This window comes from Stigmatopora nigra, chromosome 16 (assembly GCF_051989575.1).
Source record: "Stigmatopora nigra isolate UIUO_SnigA chromosome 16, RoL_Snig_1.1, whole genome shotgun sequence".
NCBI classification, from domain to species: domain Eukaryota; kingdom Metazoa; phylum Chordata; class Actinopteri; order Syngnathiformes; family Syngnathidae; genus Stigmatopora; species Stigmatopora nigra.
In genome coordinates this window covers 3,675,719-3,697,923 of record NC_135523.1, presented here as the reverse complement: position 1 = coordinate 3,697,923, position 22,205 = coordinate 3,675,719, and the positions used below count along the sequence as shown (strand labels likewise).

Genomic DNA, 22,205 nt, shown 5'->3' with positions numbered 1-22,205 from the left:
TGACGTCAATAGACGTCCAATCAAATCGCCATGACCAACAGCCAATGAGGTAAAGGTCCGCGTTCCATTCTGCTCCTGTCCATCGCTCATTCACGTGTACCCCGCCCAGTCTCCAAACTGATTGCCATGACTCCCATCATGGTTTCATCGCGCACGTTTCTCCTCCACGACGTCCTGACGTCACGTTAGGAGGGGCTCCTCCATCTGCCTCGATCGCTGTTCGGTTCTGAAAGACGTTGTCGACCACGCTCCATTCTTCTATGCAGTTTTATTTCATGCAGCCATTTTAACTTCTTCTTATCATCTTCCACCATCATCGGGGCAGATCCCACCACAGATCGGCCGGAGTCATGCGATCGTAAGGCGCGGATGGAATGAGCCAAGTGGCAGGATGGCGTCTGCATGGTGTCCCGCGATCGTCGTCGCGTTGAGCGCCTGTTTTTGCTGCTTTACACCAGCATACGCTGATGGAAGCTATGGTGAGTACCACTTTGTTTTTTTTTATTATGTGTACCTCCCGATTGTCATGATCCAGGCTTTAATTATCATACTATCATGCACGATTGTTCTAATAATAGTTCTTATGTTGCAAGATGCAATCCATACATCCTTAACTGTAAAGTAACATAATGTACATCATGGCCTAGTTGGTGTCATGATCGACTCCCATTCATTAGGAACACCTGCGCACTTGCTTGCACACCTGTTTTCTAAGAACAACATAGCAAATGTGACAATGAAATGTTTGATGGCTGTTATCTTTGGAGGAAAAGTGTGCATTTTGCACTAGTATGCACAAAAAAATAGACCAAAAAGACTGTTGTATGCAGTGGTAAATGTGCAGACATTGGAGACTTGGAAGTAGAATAAGGATAATGTAACTCTTGACTGTGGCGCACTATACAATAGATGGTTTCCTTAAACAGCAAGGAAAAAGCATCTTAACCAAGAGCCTTTTTTTCTGGAGTCCATCACAATTATATATGAAGTTGTTATTCTTATTTAATTCTTAACTAAAGAATAGCAGTTCATTCCCATGTTGATGGCGACGTCTAGTGGTATAGAACTAGATGATGGGTCCGAGCTGATGTAAAATCCACATCATGACTTATTTTCAAGCTATTTAGTTATTAATCCCCTACAGCATATATCTGCCGAAGATGCACATTCCCACCAAGTTTTACAATAAATCATAGACCACTTAAACGCAAAAAAACACATTCAGCTGTTATTGTATTATTATTGTTTAATTTAATTATTGTATGATGTGCTGATGGGGCCCACAATTGACTAATGTCCAATTCAGGATCAATTTTTCAACTTAAAAACACTCACTTTTCTTCAAAAACTGGTCTAAAATAACATGAGAGGGTGCACCCATATTTACTTATGAACATATTAATCTGACCTGATCTGAGTAATGCAACATGACTTACATATTTTAAACCAAATACTACATTTACTTAGCCCATCCACACGGCATCTATAAATCCGCTTAAATATTTAAAGACATTTACTGCATTCCATTCATGCGTCACATTATTCCATTGAAGTGCTTCTTGTTATGGAGTCGCAGCATGAAGCAGAGGTATGATTCATACAGACTGCTTTTTATTGATCATGTACGTACTTTATTTTTGGAAGCATTGCGTGCATACGTACGCAAGTAGCGTGTCGGTGGAGACAAACTTAAGCCTGTGATTGCATATACATTGTATACTTTATGATTTCTGCATATTAATGGCTTTGGAATATCATAAATGATGTTCTATATAGCTGCATGTAGTTGGTTTTATATGAGAAAGAAAAAAACTTTGTAGTTTTGGCGTTGTATTTGATTGATGAGTTGGTATAAAGCAGGGGTAGGGAACGCATGGCTCGGGAGCCACATGTGGCTCTTTTCTCTCTTCTCTAGAGTCACTTTAATCTTCCAGTTTTTAATTAAACGTTTCTGCATGCATGCATGCATGCATCCATCCCATTGATTTGCATCAGGGTAACTAATTTGTCAATATACATCTGATACTTTTTCTACTTTAAAGGATTTTCACATATTTTTACTTCTAGTAAATCCTGAGTATTGCTCTCAATGCATAACAATTGAAAATAAGAATTGTTTATGTCTTTTTCTGTCAAAAAGGTTCCTGACCCCTGGAGGTTGTTAATTTAGAATAAAGATGAATATTTAATAGGGTACAAAGTTTGAAAGAAGTACAAAAATCTGTGAAAAAACAAAAAAACGTCAACAGAAGCTTGTTAAAACATTTCAAATGTATTTGGGGTAAGTCAGTTGAAGAGGGATGTGTAGACTTAAATATTAATGTCATATAGTATTCAAGATTTTATGCAGATGTATGCATGGCTTTATCAGGTGGTCATACGATTCCATAGTCACGTGCCAACAATTAAATTGAGCGTGCTGCAGTGAATTACGACAAACCAAGTTGCCATACCATGTGATGTGATGTTGCCATGTGGGTTTTATTACCTTGTGGCACCAATCCTGACATATGCTGGTTGCCATGAACCTGCCTGATAGGACCTCTCTAAGGGACATATCAAAATCATGCTCCATTAAGTCCATCTAGATGTGTTAAATATGATAAATGATTGGTAACATGGGTAGATAAATGCTTGGTTAGTTTTGGATGGAGCTACACAATTAAAGTATAGTTATAAATATATGTTCTCTGGTTGGTGTGATAACAGAAGGAGTTGTGAGGAATTAAATTACACCGAAGAGTGCCTAACCTCCCTCAGAGACGCTTTTGGCAAAATAACGCTCTTGTCGTCTGTGTCGCAGCATGGATCTAGCCTCCCGCGGGCCGGGCTGTGAAAACAGCCTCAGGTATCACGAGGTGCCACCGTTGTGTCATCTGGTTTTAACGAATAGAACAAAAAAAATGAGGTCAGAACACAGTTCAGATGATGTCGTGTCCATTTTGGGAGCTTATCCACATGTGGTAATGAATGCCGCCAGGTTTGCTTCCTTTCAGGGTGATTAATATCCTACACCAGTTCTCATTGCAGTAGGGATGCACACAGCTTAGGATGCAAACCAAAAAGGATGTTTTTTTTTGCTTGTTTTATTTTACAAAATGGCAACAAGTGAGAGTGATGACATCTTTTTTGCAGCTTGAATAATGGCACTATATGTTGTTATAGTAAAATGACATGCAACTGGGTTAGATGATGTAAAAATAACATTCGCAAAGTTTGAATTAAGCAGAAAATCTTTGTTTTATTGAAAGTTTTCCTATGACTGAGAATCTAATACAGTAAAAGCTTGCTTTTATTATTGGTTCAGATATGAACGACAATCAAAGTGGCCAGAAATGTTGATATATATGTATAGAAATGGGAATCCTGGCTCATAGGAATGTATGTAAATAATAGATGAGGAGTAGACGCATAAATGTAGTGGCAGAAAAAAAAATCTGATGTCTCAATTCAGGCCAGACGATGAGGTCAAGCTTGCCTATTTCTGGCTTCCCCGTTGCCAGGGCGACGTAACCATCTTTAATTCATAGCATGACTGTTGCCAGGCGGACAGGCCTGTCGCCAGGAACTGGTGGAAAAAAAGTGACCTGCATGGGAATTCTTTAAGGCACTTTATGTTAAATGTGTAATTAATTGACTATGTAGGTCATTTTTATTGGTAAATACTTTTAATAATGAGTAATATTAAGTTTTTAATGCTCAAATATATTGACAATTTTCACTGCACAACACTGATGCCTTTTATTTTTTCTGAACATTTTAAATACTTGGCATAAGTTTTTTAGTGTATTTCAATACTGATTGTTTAATTTATTTGTCTTTTTAGACACTTTTCATTGGTTATATATTATTGTTAGTGTTATCTGAAAATGACTTTTCTTCTATTAAAAATTAATGACATGACACCACTTATTTATCGCAGTTGAAAGTTAGCATGTAGACTTTTTTTTGTCTGGAAACTTCATTAGGATATCAACTGTGTAATTGTTGTTGCACCTGCATTTTTAATCGCTAATCAGCAGAGTCAACCAAGATTACGTTTTAATTAAATGGCATCATTTTTAATCATCTCTGCCACACGGGCGGAGGAAAAGGAAGTGGCTTTCAACGGCTAAGCAGGCACGCGCGGTTGGATGCTTGATTTAATGGAAGGTCATAATTAATATTGAGAGCTGACGCCTTTCTCGCTTGAGTTCAGGCAAAAAGTGATGAGGAGGTAAAGTAGGCCCGCCATTCTGCAATATGCAAATTGTATGTTGTAACCCCCCCAGGCAGTCTTTTCACTCCAAGGTGGAACAAGTGATGCGCAATTTCTCATTAAAACACTTTCCGCTTTTTATTCTCTTATCGTCAAAAGCCAACCTTCTTTTTTCTCAACCCTTGGATGAAAAAAATGACAGTTTTTTCATGTTACTTTCTCTATTAATTTAGTTTTTCTTCCTATTATGGGTTTTCAGCAATGTTTTTTTCTGTTACAGGATGCCTGTTTGAAGATGAACTTTGCCAAGCTTTTGAGTTTTGTGTGAATGGTGAGTACTTTTTTTCCTCTTTTATTCCCCACATTTTTAATTAATGCATACAATTTATTTTTTATTGATTAATGCAGTCTGCTGATTGGTGCGGATGCTTTTGTTATCATATGATGTCACAGACAATATAGAAAAGAAGGGGCCGACTCTGTTGCTAGGTAACCAATGATGTATTTTTGGGAAAAAGGAGGAAGTGTGGGGTGAGGTCGGCCACCTCATAATAGATCTTTGAAATCAAAAAAAGTAACTTTCTTATATTATATAAGAAGGAAAACTGGCTGACGGTGACATAACAAACCGTCTCATTGTGTGACGGGCTGCGTCACTTGCCGGTTTCCATGGCAACAGCACTGAATAATCATTGCGATTTCCTTCTGGGACTAATAGGGCAAGTCACTGTCAGCCAGCCAACACAAACTGTAGATGTTCCTCTCTTTTTAGAAGTAAGAGGTGACAAGTGATGACTTATTAGGATATGTTTGGACGCTTGTATCGGCAGGGCAAAATCAATATGTCCAGACGGGGTGTCGAGGGAAGATAAATACAGCCATCGGGATTTGCGTGATGGAACAAGTGCCACGCTTATCTCATTAGGTAAATATTTTAAAAGAAAAATGAAGTTAAGGAGACTGTTGTCAACATTTTAGCCCCCTTACCCAAGGACCCTTATCCAATTTAATAAAATCTAGATATTAGATCTAAAATGGTTCTTAACGTTAATGTAGCCCGCGAACCAACACCCTTAAGCTAGAGTGATCAAAACTGTAAATCAATACTAACATCCACCAAGACATTCAAATGTAACTGCGTGGGCTAGAACAGCCCTGAACAAAAGGGGAGGGGGGTGACCACAAAATCAATAAAACACTGCTGGTTAATTGTTTATTAAGGGGGGCACGCACTTGGGGGAACTAACATGTAGTACTTTCTACTGGTCTTGAAGCTTATAATAAAATCGTAAAGCAAAGAGCCACAAGAGAGACTTGCAGCAAATTAAAACGCCTTTGTGAAGTCTCGCATGGCTTGGCGTGGCCTTCTATTAGCATCCCCCCCCAAGGACATTGGACTCATTTTCCACCATAAAAAGGACGCTTGCTTTAAGGATGTAGACTAGGCCAAACTTTAATATTTCTTCATACATTTTATTTTACTTAGTACTTAATACTTTTTACTCTAGTGATGAGTGATGAGTATGTTAATACTTTAGTCCTTTTTTTCTGTTTATCTTTCATATGTACTGTTAACGGATGCACTTTTTTATATGTATCGTATCTTGTGCTGACTTGTCCCATCTGTCAATTTTTTAAAGTCAATGTGGCCCCTCCCCGGGTTGAAAAGTTAGCCCACCATTGGTCTAGGCACTCAAGAGAAAGCTGCCTAGCCGTCTCAAAAGTCAGACTCGTTGTACTTTCTCTATCACACCGTTTATCTTTGAGTCCTTGCCATTTCTTCCCAGTCAAATGGATGGAATTATCTGTGTCTTTATTACATTGCATCCTCTTCCAGAGGTCTCGACGGTCGTCCAGTATGACTCAGGTTGCCTAGCGACCTGCATCGAGCCTGGCTGATGAGCCAGATTAGACGAGCAACACCAGACACCCAAACACACTCACACACACACTAACACTCTCGATAAAGTCGACACTATCACCAAAGGGGGCTGCTTATCGGAATAGACTGTCACAAATCGCTTTTGGCACATTTTGCTCACGCACTTCTTCTGCTCTACAGATGGAGTTTTTGGGAGGTGTCAAGAGTTGGCCGTCGCAGACCTGAACACGTACGACGTGTCTTCTTCCGGCTTGCTGCGCCTCAGGACGCTCTTGCAGAAACTAGCTCACAGAGGTACTTGTTCATATACACGTCATGTTAAATGAATAATTGTCATAAATAGGATAGACTGGTTCTCGGATTTGCAGAAATGTTAACACGCTAAGAGTCAAAGATGACAAGATTTAGAACACGTGTCAAAAGGCCGGCCCGGGGGCCAAATCTGGCCCGCCGCATCATTTTGTGCGGTCCGAGAAAGTTAATTGAGTGCCATCTTTCTGTTTTAGGATCAAATTAAAATGAAGAGTATAGATGTATATTAAATGTCATGATTTTCCTCCTTTTAAATCAATAATTGTTATTTTTTAATCTTTTTTTCTGTTTTTAGCTATTAATAATTTAGTAAAATCTAAAAATATATATAAAAAGCTACAATAAACTTAGTTTTAAATATACATGCATATTTTTATTGCAGTTTTTGGAGTAAAATGCAACTTACACTCTGATTTATCTATTTTTCGCGGGGGTGCTGGAGCTAATCCCAGTTTTTTTTAATTCAGTAACTAGATTTTATTTCCCTAGCCAAACTGTAACTGCAGTCCACAGCCACCTGGTGGCAGTAAATGCCTACAATGTAAACAGGAGCTCAGATATGAGGATTAAGACCCCCACCCACCCAAAGAGCCTAACCACCCACCTAGTGCAAACATAATTGGCTTTTGCAGGCCACTCTGAGCTTAATATCTTGTAACAGGCGTGAAGCATTAACAGTCAGCAGTCAACCGGAATGAGGGGGTGTATAATTCTTTTTTTTAAAAAAGTGGAAAGGGCTAGAAATGAATCAACATGGATGGCCCTATGTTTAAACTCTGACCTTGGAGCAGTGATGTCATGATTTGGAGTTTTATCTCTTCCCACAATGCACAGTGGTACTTTGCTTTATCAGTCTAACATCATTTCAGCAGTGCTGTTGTTGGGTCGAGGGGGTCTTTGTCTAAGTATTGCATCCATTGACAAACCTTATCTTGAAAATGGCGTTTCAACTACCATAGGACAAATAGTTGTTGTAAAATGTTGTATTGGAAATGACGCTGTTATATAGTGATTCGTTTACAACTCCATATTTGACATTCATAGTTGCTGACTTTTGATTTCAATTATAATATATAGCCAATTTCTGCTTCATGTAAATATGTAGTGAAACAAATTTTCTGCTCGTTTTGCAACGCAGTGACACGGAATTTTCTCTCTTGGATTTCATCTCTAATCATAAAATGAAGGGCATATGGAAATTCTTCAGATTCTTTGATATAATTATCTTCTGTAATGGAATTGCATTCAGCCTTCTGTTTATTCAATCTCAATCGCATAAAATGATTCAAAAGCATGATAGGTATAGTAAGTAAACTCTTTTTACCTGAAAGCATCACAAAAGCAATTTACTAAATCCTATTTAATTGATGAATCGACTTCTTGTTTTTACCCATTGGTGTAAAATAACTTCATTTTCTGAATGTGCAAAACATTGACACAAATAGCCAAGGTAATTCTGTGACCATGAACGCACCGCACCGTACAAGATGTACAATTCATCTAGTGGAACATTTAATGTAAGCATTCAGTCACCAACGCGTGTGTGGGTGGGCGCCAGGGTCACATTAAAGTAACCTGCTCTTAGTGTGAACAAAATGATTTCCTTCCTTGTTGTTTTGTTCATTTGTTTGTTTGGTCCTTGTCAAGGTTTCCGCCGTGGTTAAAATGCGAAATGACTCAAGCGGCGAGCTAGTCATGCATATTAGTTTGGCCTTTGCCCGACTCGCCTCTAATGATGCTTTTAAGGCTTTGCCTGGGCTGTCAAAAATGAAACAAATGGAGCTTCTCTATTGTTTATATTAATGTATATATACCCTTTTTTATGGATGCTTGTTTTCTATACGTTTTGTGCTATGCCGTACATTTGTCGTCTTTTGTCATTAGATTTAATTTGGAAATATGAGGTTTTGTGAGCTGTGGAAGAAATGAAAAGCATTTGAGATCCTTGATTTGGACAAAAGTCTGTTAACTGTAGTATTTGTCTTTGAAAAGTATGTTTAATATGGGAATATTTTGACTGGTTGAGTTTTAATGACATTAGTGTAAATTGGTTGTTTATTGGAATTAGTGTATTAATGGAAAGGTTGATTTTCTAACGCCCTTCAAAATGACACTACACTAATTAATAGATGTAAAATTAAAAACTAGATGAAATAATAGGGCATGTCTAAGAAGGCTTGGAAGCCTCATAAACATACACTCTTTAATATAGTTTGTCTGACTTGTTTAAAGTTTGTAAAGTTGGTAATTTATTTACTGCCAAGAGCAGCAACACTATGATGACAGCCCTTTTGGAGCATTTTCACAGATTTTCTAAGACACACAGGATACTGTTCTTGATGTTACTTGACTAAAATTATAAATAAGACTCTCCTTTCAACAAGAAAAAAACTGGGAACTTTTTGCTATTTTTTTTTATAGCAATCACCAGACGGTGTGACAAAAATGCACTTTTTCCTTCCAAAAATCTTTTTATTTTAATTTTTTTTTTCGATTATACACCGAACAGTGACCTTGATATGAATAGATTTTGCTGTTAAAACCCTTCAAACAAGATACATGTTGTCAAATCTCACAAAACGTGAACAATAGTTTTCCGCCTGAGTGAATATCTATACTGTACTTGTATGACATTTAATCAATGATAGATCCTGACAACTGTGAAACCACTTGAACTTCTTCTCTTCCCAACAAAGCCCAATAGGTGACCCGTCACGCTTTTTCATGCTCACCACCTTTTTGGCTCATTGACGATGTCGGCCATGTTGGGGGTATCGTGTTTTTCCCTTCGCTCGGGTAGCTCCATCTGCTCCCGGCATCCTGGCACTCTGCCCTCTCTGCCTCTCTGGACTTGTGTATTCCAGCTATGTGTTGGCAATTAGCAGAGAGGTTGGCACTGTGACATTGTCCCTCAGCTTGTTGTCTGGCTTTGGTGTGCGTGTTTATACATATCTGCCAACGGCACCCGGCCATGCGTCACACTGAGAGGGCCATTTTTATGCAAACTACTTTGGAAACGATAGAAATTCATGCATTCAATTGTTAGATTCTGATCACACGGGATCTATCAAAACTGGGGATTATCTCATCTCATTTTTACGCAACGCTTTATACCCATTAGGGTCGCGGTGGGGTGCTGGAGACAATCCCAGCTGTCTACGGGACAGAGGCAGGGGACAACCTGAATTGGTGACTATATAAATATCAGTAATAATATGAATTTTGTGTATTTACCTCTTTCAGGTTTGACATGGCAGGATGACATCACCCAGCAGGTTATATCCCAAGAGCTATCCAAGCTTAGGAGTAGGCCCTTAGGCCATCAGGCGCTATTGGAGGCACCATTTGGGTCCTATGACAAACATGTGGGCAGGAATGGGAGACCCAGCCAGGCAGAGTTGAACCTTCAGCGCTTTCTGAAAGGCTTACAGTTCCCCCCACAGCTCCAACCAAAGACAGTGAGCATTCAGGTGAGATTAATACTGAGCAGCAAAAATAGACTGGATAAAGAAAGTGTCAATCAAAAGTCAGCAACAAATTGTTGTTTTGTATCTGCAGAATGATGGCGTCAGCTATGATGGTCCTCCCAATCGTGGTCTGCCAAAGTCAGGCTGGAAAGAAACCAGCATCTACAGCCACCAAAAAGGAGCAGACCAAGCCCCCATCACCAAAGTCTTCTCCAAAAGTGGCGAGGGTAGGCACCCGAAACTTGCCGCCTCGTACAAGCCTCACTTCAACCAACTGGAGCAGATCCTTGGGGGAAGGGAACCACCCGAGTCCAATGGAAAGCTCCGCTATCTCGGTTATGTGCGCCCGCCTCCGGATATGGTCCGGATGGATTTTGGTTCAAAAGGTCCAAAATCCAATCTGGATAGTCTTTTGTTCCGGACTGGGGCTGACCAACGGATGGCCAAAAAGCCCCCTAATGTCATGAATGGTAATTCTAGCTATGTGCTTTGTTTACTTTACTCAACAGAAATTTTGGACACTGATTTTCATGTTGTCTCCTTCCAGATGGGTTTTTACAGGATATGATGAACCATTTGGGAGGGCCCAATTTTAATATGGATACCTGGATGACTAAAGACCTAAACCAACTGGCAGATGTCATTACCGGAGCTCTACACGAAGCTGATGCCATGCCACAGCCAGGACGGGGAACCAGCCAGGTCGAGGTTGGAGATCGGGAGCAAATGGCCCCAATGGATTCAAACCGAGTCTTGCATGTGAAAGCGAACAATGTGCTGGAGGCCAACCCGAAGAGCCCTTCGAGAGTTCAACAAGGTAGGGAAACATGAAAAACTGGTGACTACCACAAGACATCGAAGTAAAGTCTACTTATTTTTTGGTGTTTTAACCCTTGTGTGTTTTCCACTTGATTTTTAGGCCAAAAAGGAAATAGTGCAGCCGAAGGGGAGCCCTTTGACAAGGTGAATGGTCTCAATAAGTGACAAAAAATGTCAGCTACACATCTTGAATTGCTATATATGACGCAATTAAATATTTGTTAGAGACTCAGACTGTCAATGGACAAAACTTTAGTGTTATTATTTTTTTGAGACTTTTTTTCTTCTTCACTGCAGCATAGTGCCATTTTCTCCAAGCTCCTCAACTACCTTGACAAATTTGATGACTCCCCTGAAGTCAAACCTGCCACTGGCGAAAAAGCCGTGGGCCTGGAGAGCGTGCGAAGTAAAACCACGCAGTCCCAAAGCGTCGAGAAAAATCTGCCAGCGCCCTCCAGGGAAGACTCCGGCTCGCGCTTGATCAGCGGTGCGAATCCCGATGCCAAACAAACTGAATCTGAGATGGCGAAATGGATGCAAAAGCCTGGCGCCAATGACGTGAAAATCAAAACTCAGTTGATCCACGTCGGCTTGAAGGAGTTTTCCAGTAGAGGAAAAGACAGACATTTTGGTTACATCATCACTGGCTCAGAGTGAGTACATCTTGAATTTATTTTGAAAAACTCCAATCCCATTTGTCGTATTTCATTGGAAAGGCTGCTATTTTTAGGGTGAAAAATAACTCTTATCAGTGTATTGCTGTGCTGTGGTTAATAATGATACTCTGTGGGCTCAGGCTCGGTAATTGTTATCCACTGTGTCTTTCACCTCCCCCCAGGCTCTCTCTCAAATCCCTTTATTAGCGTTATCAAGTGTTGTGTCACGGGGTTGTCCTTCACCTGCGTCTCTGCTAGCTTTTTTTTTTTTATTCTCTGAAAAAGAACGACAAGTCGTCGACCTACCAAAGTGAGTGGATGCCAACCTCCGTATCTGATAGACAGTGATGTCAGTGCTTGGGGAATAGGAGGAAAATGCAGGATGCGAATATAAGAGACAGAGAGTATTACCCCCATGAGGCAAGGTTTGAGGGTAAGGGGCTGGCGTCAACAAGCTAGACACTTGTGGAGCTCTACGAGAGGACGAGGAGGGATGTAAACGTGTCTAGAATGACTCCTGCGAAGGTCAAGTGATCGACAATAACTCTCGCTCAGTCAATGTGGCTCTATTTGATTCCGTTGCTCTAGGTGGAGCCATTGCCACAGTAGCTTTGTTTTTCTAACTGGGTGCTGTGGGTTGAAGCCCCCTCCTCTATGTCTCGATCCACATCAAAGTGTGTGTGTGTGTGGTCTTTCTTAGGCCAATCCAGAAAGCAACTGCAAAATTACGACTATTCAAGCAGAACCTCTCACCTAGCCAAGGACAATCTATTTTGGGATATTCAACTAACAAGCTCAACCCTGACCCGCGATTCGACAATTATCGCCAAGCCACCAATACTGGACAGACTGAGCCATTAACTTAAGAAACTGTGATCTGAAAGCAAAAATATAAATGTGGAAAATTACCTAACTGAGTATGAACTAGTCAAACCAACATAAATATCATTGTCTAACTTAACTATACAACAATGACAAGCATAACATCTCACTTTAGTGACTATCGTATTTTCACAACTATAAGGCGCACTGCATTATAAGGCGCACCCTCAAAAAATGACACATTTTAATTTTCTTTCCATATATAAAGCACACTGGATTATAAGGTGCCCTGTCTATTTTGGAGAAGATTTAAGACTTTTAAGTGCGCCTTATAGTCGTGCAAATACGGTAGCTTAAACTCAGATTAAGATTTATGCAAATATTGAAGTGATTTAACATTTAGAATAAAAAAAACAAAACATGGAATCTTTTTTTAAAATTTTAATGCTTTTGTAGGTTCTTGCGTGCTTCCAATGCATTCCCTGACTTTTGGTTGACCTTGCCACCCCGTAACGCATTCTCTGTTAAATCGACAGCAACCAAGTAGCTTTCTCGTGCGCCCTTCTCATTTATTTCACTCGGCGCTTTTCTCCCTCGTCTCCCTCTTCTGCAAATTACCTTTTGTTTGGTCTATTTCCTCAGCGATTTAGTCCGCGAGAGGGAGAGAGCAAGACGACGTGGACTGAGCTGAGATGAGGCATGGCTTTATCAGACCGCCATTACACTTCACCTCCATTCCATTTGCACCTTATTATTCTCGTCTGGCGGCGAGGGGCGCGTGCTCGTGCCCGCCGCGTTTGTGTACTCTCACTTTGGGCGTGAGAGAGTAAGCGAAAGAGAGAGAGAGAGGATGGTGTGCAAAGAGAAAGAAAGATGAGAGGCATAGGAAAATGGCAGACAGGCACAGCCATTACACCTCACGCAGGTTCCATTTTCACCTTATTGTTTGTCTCATTGCCAGAACAAAAGCAGGTGATTTACAAAACCCGTAGAGACGCTGATACCGCCTTTCCTTAGATGCAGTTTGTGTGATTCTTGGACAAACACTTTGTTGCTGTTCTTTATAACTCTATAGCTGATGTTGTGAGCTTTTCCCAAGGACAGTACTTTACAAATATTTGGTCTTGGAGGCATGTGGCATGTCAAACTTGTGGTTGGGGGCAGAAATAAAGACATTTTAGCAGATAACTGTGTCTAACGTCTGTCGTACGTACTTCCAAACTTACTTTCCGTCTCTCCCCAGCTCCCTGACCTCTGACCAAGCCATGGACTTGATGGAAAGACTCACCCAAGAGGTGAAACTCCACGCCGCGGACCTCACTCAGCTCTCGTAAGTTTCTGCCTCGTCCAATTTCAGGAGCCATTTATCGATCACATTGTTAAACGGGAAGTTGCCTGAGTGGAGCACCAGACTATCAACTTACTCCATATCTGTTTAGACATCTAATCTGGTTCACCTCAAACTGATTGGAAGAAATTCTAAAACTCTGAACGACAAATTGCCTTTCTCAAATTCTAGTCCAGGCTTTTTAAATGGTAAAGCCTTCATAACGCTCGATGAAAAGTCATTGATGTGAGCCATAAAATTACTTGCTCACTTTCTGGACTATAATTTCCTTGAACTGAAGTTCAGATTTTCAAATTTAATGACAAAAGTCAATTGCCATAATAGCTATTCTAGCATTGAGCTTCTCCAGATCTTTACACCACCATTTTTTTTTTATTCCAAGTCTTTCTACCACTGAGTTTTTCCTCTGTAATTGACTACAGTTGAAATGCTCCATGTCTCCCAAGTAGGGGAAAGCGTTTTGACACATTACAAGGACTTCTCTAGCTTCGAAAAACCTGGCACCAGCGAATGTAGGCGTTTGTTGTTTACCTGACCTTTTGCTGTGTTTGACTTTTTCGAGCGGGTCCTAATTACCTCCCGACCAGTCGTGATGCGTCTCCTGTATTCGAAACCGCCGCCCCCCTCTGTCTCCGTTCGCCTCGGCAAAGTGAAAAGAACAGTCAAGCCATCAAATCCTTCTCGGTTAGAGTCAAATAGTGAGTGGAGGCAGCAGAAAAACTGTGTGCATAGGAGGCAGTTAATGTATTCGTCAGCCACTAAACTGTCCTTGAACCCGGTCTGGTTTGCGCCGTTGTTGCGGTTACGTTGTGTGGAGGGTGTCGGGGCTTGTAGGCGGTTGCCCAGACGTGTTCGACGCCAATATGACAAGAGCAATAATGCTGGTTGGGTACAGTCGGATGAGAATTTAAAAAAAACATGGTGGTTAGGCTGACTTTGATGGGCTTGTGTGTATTGTAAGTGTACATAAAGTACAGTATTGTGAAAAAATCTGCTTTAAGTTATGCACTGCCAGCAGTTTTTAAAGTAGGGAACTCTATTAGAGGATTTTGACGGAAGACTCATTGAATATTGTGTTCTGTGGCGATTTAAGGCACTTATTTTATTGGAAGGAAAAGTAGACCGTTTTTTATGTATTTTTATGAATTTGTGAAAGATTGCATGCATAAAGTCATACTTTTGGGATATAGTAGATATGCTTTAATTTTATATGCTGTATTTTGTCATGTAAACTATGAATATTTGACTTGAATGAGAATAGAATTGGGTAAGTAATAAAGTAACTGATTTTATTTTTATGTATAGACAGATAAAACATTTTTAGATACACAACAAATTGAATACATAAAAAAATGAATTTTTAGATTTTTATCTAGACCTTTTCTTGTTTAATATTTAGGAGTAAAAAGTTGTATTCCGTTTAATGAAAATCAACGTCCTTGGCAAGCTAATGTCTTAAAGTCACAATCAAAATTGAATTAACAATGTGTTTTGGGATTATAATTGAAATTATTAGTATAATGATCTATTAGAGAGTTATTTTCCCAAAAGATGATTCAGTCTCTTCACACCACTTGTTACTACCTGAAGGACTGGAGATCTGTCGATAATAAACCCAGCCGAGTTGCCATAAGCGCTCTGTATCCAGTGCACGCTCACCAAATCTCTCCTTGGTGACCTCAAAACAAATTTGGCCAAGGAGACTCTTGATCTTTTTACATTCAGACTTCCAATTTACGTGTGTGACAAGCAGGGACGCCGGGACATGTCATCAGGCCGGCACTGATTGAGTTAATCCTGTTATTACAGCTGCCATATCACATCAATGCTAATCAACTCGGATCCGAACGCATTTGATGGGCGCTATTTGTGTACTGATGAGGGCCTGGTGATTTGGCCAGATGGGGCAAAAAGGACTCACAACCCTGTAAATAAGGAAATGTACAGATACTTGTGGAGGTCGAAAAATAATATAGGAGTAAGTACATTTATGGGATTGGTCACAGAATGGGTTTTGCTACTAAGCTTTTTTAACTAGGATTTTTTTCCATTCATGTATTTGTTAGTAACCTTATTCATTATTATTTTTTTATCTTCTTGAAAGTTTGATTTTTGTAGCTTTTGCAGTTGGTAATGCTTTGGTCCATCAGAAAGTGATGTGTGTAAGTAACAGGGTAAATTAAAGTACCACTATACTGTATTTTTATAATTTTTTTGTCAAAAACTTAAAGTAGTTGACCAGATCTTCATTTCAGTTTATTTGAATATAAAAAATGTTGCTCAAATCTGAATTTCCCATTGAAATGAATGTAAATACCATTAACCAATTAATTCCAAACTTACTTGGGCTTTTTATAGATAAATAACTCTATAATAACAATATACATTTAATGACCAACTTAATATTTGTCTTTTACCTGAATTTAACGAACATTGTGCTTCTCCTGGTGTGTGCACATGGTAGCAGTATAACGTTAGTCGTTCTTCACTGAGGATAAAGAATATATACCTTTAAAAAGTCAGATCACTATTATCTCCAGGCATTGCTGTGCTTCTTTACGTTGAATTTCACGGTTCCGCACATGCTTCAAGCACAATCTACTGAAGCCGTAAGGTTGGTGAGTGTCCTTAAAAAGATAAATTGGGAAAAAAAACTCATCCCTCTCCACTCCCCTTTTCCTCTAATGAAAACCCATCAGAGTCAAAATAGTACAGAAGCACAGCACTGGCTCATTGTGGAGCTCTCTGCGAGTCCGCTGCAGGTGAGTTTCTCAAAACGTCCCCCTTTCTGAATACGTTTGCGAGCTGGGTCAGAGCGCACCGCCCTGCTTTTTCCATGCCAGCTCTTTTTCTGAAGTCTCCCGATAAGGAGTCTGCGGGAGAGATGCTGAAATGTGACAAACAGGCGAGGCGGACATTTGATGAAGAGGCTGGAGTTTCGAGATAGTCAGGCCTGCGGTGATTTTTTTATTTATTATTTTTCTCTTCCTTAGAAATGATTGGCTCAAAGGGTACACCAGCCTCTTTTGAGATGACGTAAGGGCTTCACCCAGCTGTGGCACTAGGGGGAGTGGGACTCACACAATCCAGCTCGACCACTAGTTTCCACACCCACACTAATCACATCCCGCCAGCGGAGCTAACATGAAGCCCATGCTTACACACCCGATAACACAGGAGAAAAAGTGTGAAGTCCTCTAGATAGCTTATCATCCTTGACTCTGACCGACCCACCCCCTAAAAAACACCAACCCCCTCCTCCTAATACAACAGCGCTTGTGTTTATCCCTTTAGTTCATTTAAATGTGGGGGAATCGGTTCAATTTGAGATGCTGTTGTGGCCATGGGGATTGCAGGCCAGGGTAAAGATTGTGGAAATATTGACATTTACCAGAGCAAACAGAACCCAGGTGAAGCATTAGTAAAGGGCATTAAACGCCCCCCTCTCCCTTAGAAGGGGGAGCTTGCGCACATATGACAGGGATGGTGTTCACAAATCATTGCATGGCTGGGTCCATCTGTCCGCAAGTATTGGCTCATATTTTGCTCGCAGCTCTGGGAGTGAGCAGGTGACTGATGGTAGAAGAGTTTATGGCGAAGAAACTCCCGAAGCTATCGTCGATGTCCTCCGACAGTTGGGCGTAACCATACGAGTGACCCGATATAATTTAGAGCCAGTGTGTTTTTATCCCAAACAATACTGGGGTCTGAATTTATCAAATTATTGCAGTTACAAAGTGGGAAAAGTGTGTGAAACACCTGTTAAAAGCAGTGTAGTGTTTTACTGACAGGAAATTTTATGGAGATGAAAATGATGTTTTTAAAACCACTTGGTGTAAAACAACTGTTAAGATATAGTTCTTTTATGATGGTGTATTGTTGCTGTTTTTTACAGAAAACTACCCACAGGTTTCTTTTTTGTAGGTGTGTCAATGACAAATTCGATGACCATACGCCATCAATTCTTTGGGCAAAGTATACTACAATTTTTGGGATATTACAAAATATTTTATAGTTCGATTTAAGGCAACACATAACAGACATTTAAATGAAAACCATTCAACTGTATCAAAATAATCTTAGCATTCGGGTGACCAAATTCACTTACTGTCTCAAGGCACCAACATATGTATTCATTTGGGGTTTTAATATGCTCACAAATGCAATACCCATCCATCAGATCCATTTTTTTCAGCCCTTTTCCTTGTGCACCCACCATAGGGAGTTCGAACACTCCGAGAGAGCACGGTTGTTAGCCTTAAGTTGACGGCCAAGCTCAGGGACCTTTAAACATTTATTCTGCTCCAGGGAGAGACAAGTCCACCGCTGACTCCTGACCAGACAGCTGAGAGTAATTGCAGAGAGTGTATGTACATACATAGGCGGGTTCCTGAAGGTTAAATGGAGCCAAGCTACTTTTTAGCATTTTTTGCACCGTCATAGAAAAGATGAACCATTCCTCCAGGTTTGAACTGTTTTTAATGCCATTTTTTTCTGTTTTCCCGCAGCGTTCTTGGACCGGCATTGACTTTCCGGGTTGGGCCCAACCCCGGCAACGTGACCACAGCAGATGTAGTACAAGTAGCAGGTAGGAGACCACCAGACTATATCACTCGGTACAGTACATCCGTCAGGCGTGGCGTCAAATCACCGCTTGAGAAAATGAGGACATAGATTAGTCTCTTCTGATATGACCGCTTCTCATGCTCGTACATGACGAACCGCTGATGGTTGAAGATTATTAACACAGTGGTGACAGATGACCATCCATTACTGAGGAGGCACATCCACTTTCCACACAATGGCCGCGTAAAGAACACTATTTGTTCTTTTTATTAAGACAAATGGGAGGATATAGAATGAAAAATGTAACTCATTTGGCGGGCCAATAACAAGGAGAGAAGACTTATTTATTTGAACATATAGGAATTAAATTTTATATGAAAATCAATGTCAATTGGTGAGTTAAGCGATGTTGAATCCAGCTAAATTAGATTCTGGCAACTAAAATTGGTGAAATCATATCATGTTAGTTTTTTTTTTTTAAATAAATACAGAAATATGTTATGAAAAGCCCATCTTTAGGGATTATGGTGCACTATTACTCAACGTTTAGATCCAATTTTGACACTGCACACAACCATGTTATTTATTTATTAGTCGGTCTATATGTTTTTTATTTATAATGAAATATGTTGTCTGCTCTGAAATATACATGAGATGAAGTTTGCACTTAGACCACTATAGCACAAAAAATATTGCCCACCATAGACATATGGCTTTAAATATATATTTATCCAATTTACTATGAATGAGGTAAGTCAACTCTACCATTTTTTAGTGCATGTATTTTTCCCTCCTACTCGTAAAATGCAGTGTGATGAGATTTTATCACTGCTGAATAAGGCAAGCCATACAAATCTGTGCCATACATGGTTCTTTCTCGCTATGGTTGTTTTTAAGGGTGATGATATTAATTTAGTTCACTACATTTATAGGAAAATAGGCTTTTTGTGACATATTACAGTGCATATAATCATAGTACACCATCACAATCATGCTTTTCTGGACTGTATTTGTTTAACAAAGGCATAAAACCTAAAATATTGTCTCTCTGCCGACATAGAGCTTTTAAAATGACGTTCACAATGACCCATATATCCATGGTTACAATATAAAACGTGTCCATTTACTTTTCCGGACTGATGCATTCAATGTCCTATGGGTTTTCTGTAGCCATTGTAAAAGAGTCATTGGTCACAAGGTTACCATTTTCATCCATTTCTTCCTTACAACCAACCCCCATCTTTGCTTTGATAGACTTTGATGAGACGGCGTGTAGCGAGCGCTAATGAAAGGCGTCAGCGGGGCTGAAATGTCAGCCCAAATGTTAAGTCAACACCATCGTCCGCCTGACCCATGTTGATGAATTATGAATCTCGACCCTCCTGAATAGCAATTGCCAAACGTTCAAACCGGCCAACGCTCCTAATTGGTCGTCGTTATTCACAACGGACGAGGATAAAATATTAAACCGCTTCATTTGTGTGTCCGTTGACCTTAAGATCAAACCATCCCCCAGCTTCATTTCCTGTCCACCTTATTGGCCACCTCCATTTAGTGTGAAAATAGAAGAGACTTGCCATCTCACCTATTAGCAACCATACGAAAAAAAACTTCCTTTGCATCAATGCTCTGAATATCGACTCGACCATATTCCCCCATCACAACATGACTAGAGTATGGAGTAGTATTTGTCCTTCCTATATATGTGTGTATATGTGTTTTCTTTGCAAAGTACTTACCACCTCGTAAAGTAGCAGCATGCTTTAAGTGGAATCTGAAAATCAAACTGAAGCCAGCACGCAGGGGCCACCTGGGTAATCCCGACTGACCTTTGCCTTATGTGTGACTGTGCATAAATGCCGTGGCCTCCTAATGAACTCGTCAAAAGCCTGTGCTGCATTCTGGGCTCAAGCTGCCGCTGGGAGTCTGCACAGCATGCCCAATGGCACTCTCGGAAACAGCAAATATAGTCTTTTTTTTTATTTCGCTCAGCATCACATGCAATAAAACTGCATTTAATAGGTGGCTGTCAGAAGGGTAGAGCGTGTTTTATGATAGTTGTGGGACATAAAGTGAATCAAGACCTTGATGAAATTTACAGGTGACTTCATCTAATCCACTGGTTGGGAATCCTTATTGTTGACGGTCTTGTGAGATTTAATGGCAGTTCATGATATCTACGTGGGTGGAAACATATTTTCTGCTTTAGCAGTCTATATTTTTTTTTCTCATCATCAGGGCATCTGGATTTTGGGGAGAAAGTGTTTTTATTTTTATCTTTTTATGATCGAATTGGGCATTAGTTGTGTTTTCCTTACTGCTACTCCCAAAATAAAAGCAATATTTTACAATGTTACATCTCGGTAAAGCGTTATTGCAGCTTAAGTGTGTTTCTATTGAAGACTGTTTTTCAAAAGAAAGCCTATTATACTCTTGTGTATGTTATACCAAGCCTGTTATACTCTTGTGTATGTTACAATGTAGTCTTTTCTTGTCCTGGCCTAGTTTTTCTGTGGTTTGTGCAAGCGTAAATGTACTGATAGAGAAACACAGGCGTTCTACCTTGACTGTAACTGGGTTGCCATTGTCTGACGGAGGTTAATATGGCTCTGCCGCATACCGCTGTCCATCTATCTGCCCATCACTTTCCATTTGATGCCTTCAATGCCCCATTGAAAGGCAGAGACAAAGAGACTCGTTTTGAAAGGCGCGGACAGTATTGAGGAGATTTGATAACTCATTGAAAAGCATCTTTTGGGCAGCAGGTTCTTAGCCACTGCGTCGGTGAAAGGCCTGCTGGGAGGTCTGACTGTATTAGCGGAGGTAGAGGCTCTTGTGTTCTGCTCAACTGGAAAACCGCAGGACAAAGACGCGCGTCGCCTAATCCCTGCTCGGCTGCAAAACAAAAGGGAAAAGCTGCCGCTTTATCGAAAATACAAGGCGTTGTGTGAGTCCGGGGCTGCGTTTTTTGTTTGGGGGAGATTTTTATTTTTCTTGCAGCCGTGTTCGTACCGTGCCGTCCAAATAAGTTATTTGAGCAGAGTCCTGTTAAACTCTTGGACTCGTAGTGTCGAGTAGTCTTGTTATGCTTCATAAAAGCAACTGTTTTATGAGATGGTAGATGGGGTTTTGGTTCCTGTTTATGTTTGTGTTCCTGTTTATTTACCTTGTATTTCTTTACATTGAAGGGGTTACAGTGAAATTTGAAATGGTGATGAAAAATAATCTTTGAAATATTTTTAGAGGCCAATTTTAAACCATTTATCATATGGAAAAATAGGAATCAAAAACATCATCAATTTTCCTCAAATTCCAATTTTCAATGAGGAACTCTTCTTCACAGGCACAGTAAGATTTCCAAAATCTAAAAATGTATGTCAATTTTAATTTTTGCAGTTTCCTTAGTAACCAACAGTTGAACATAGGCACAGTAAGTTTTCGATTGCCCAGCTTCCAGAATTCCACCATTTATCATGATATGCTTTCCTGACACTATTGCCTCCCTGTTCTCACCCCCTTTGTAGTATTTCAGTTTTGAACTGGTAATTGAGTACAAGCATGAGAGAAGAAAGCAAGAGATGGATTTAGTAATAATGAACCGTGAATAGGCATGGTTCACTGTATTGTCATTGGCTTTCATTGGATGGAGGGCATTTTCCTCTCTTCCTGGTCAGTGGATTTTCCATCACGCGTCGCCTTTTTAGGAACAGGTCTTTCTATCCTTTTGAATAATAAGCTCACTCTCACGGCTCTTCTTTCTGTCATCGCTGAAGTGTGAGGAAGCAACACGGGGGAGGACATTGTCTGTGTCCGTGTCTCTGTCCGCCTCCCTGGGGTGACAGCCGTGTGTCAGGGTCTCTTGGTCTCTTGCTCCAGATGGCTCAGCCACTTGCTCTCAGGGTCCCCTGCCTCTCAGCCTTCATTGACCGGAGGCCGAGGTTCTCACGGCCCGGGGGCCGGCAAACTCATTGCTTGGGTCTGGCCTCTTGGGGCCTTTGTGGCCTCTGAGGGGGCTCTGGGGGTCGCCCGGGCGTGACAGGCAAGACAATAGGAACGTCCTCGCCCAGCTACCCCTGACTTAACTCCCAGTCTTCTTCGGAACTCCCCGCAGCCTGGTGTTTGCCCTTGTCCTTCG

The 22,205-nt window shown here is 40.5% G+C and overlaps 1 protein-coding gene across 1 annotated transcript in view; it reads left to right on the top strand.

The window, feature by feature from the left end:
• The first annotated feature begins 68 nt into the window (after positions 1-68).
• ptprn2 (protein tyrosine phosphatase receptor type N2) overlaps positions 69-22,205 on the top strand; it is a 93,747-nt gene continuing 71,610 nt past the window's right edge. The window contains exons 1-10 of the mRNA XM_077736521.1: positions 69-479; positions 4,479-4,529; positions 6,261-6,374; positions 9,636-9,862; positions 9,951-10,329; positions 10,407-10,676; positions 10,779-10,822; positions 10,976-11,331; positions 13,400-13,486; positions 18,013-18,092. Of these exons, the coding sequence (XP_077592647.1) occupies positions 392-479; positions 4,479-4,529; positions 6,261-6,374; positions 9,636-9,862; positions 9,951-10,329; positions 10,407-10,676; positions 10,779-10,822; positions 10,976-11,331; positions 13,400-13,486; positions 18,013-18,092 (1,696 nt within the window). The 5' untranslated portion in view covers positions 69-391. The remainder of the gene's footprint in view (positions 480-4,478; positions 4,530-6,260; positions 6,375-9,635; positions 9,863-9,950; positions 10,330-10,406; positions 10,677-10,778; positions 10,823-10,975; positions 11,332-13,399; positions 13,487-18,012; positions 18,093-22,205) is intronic.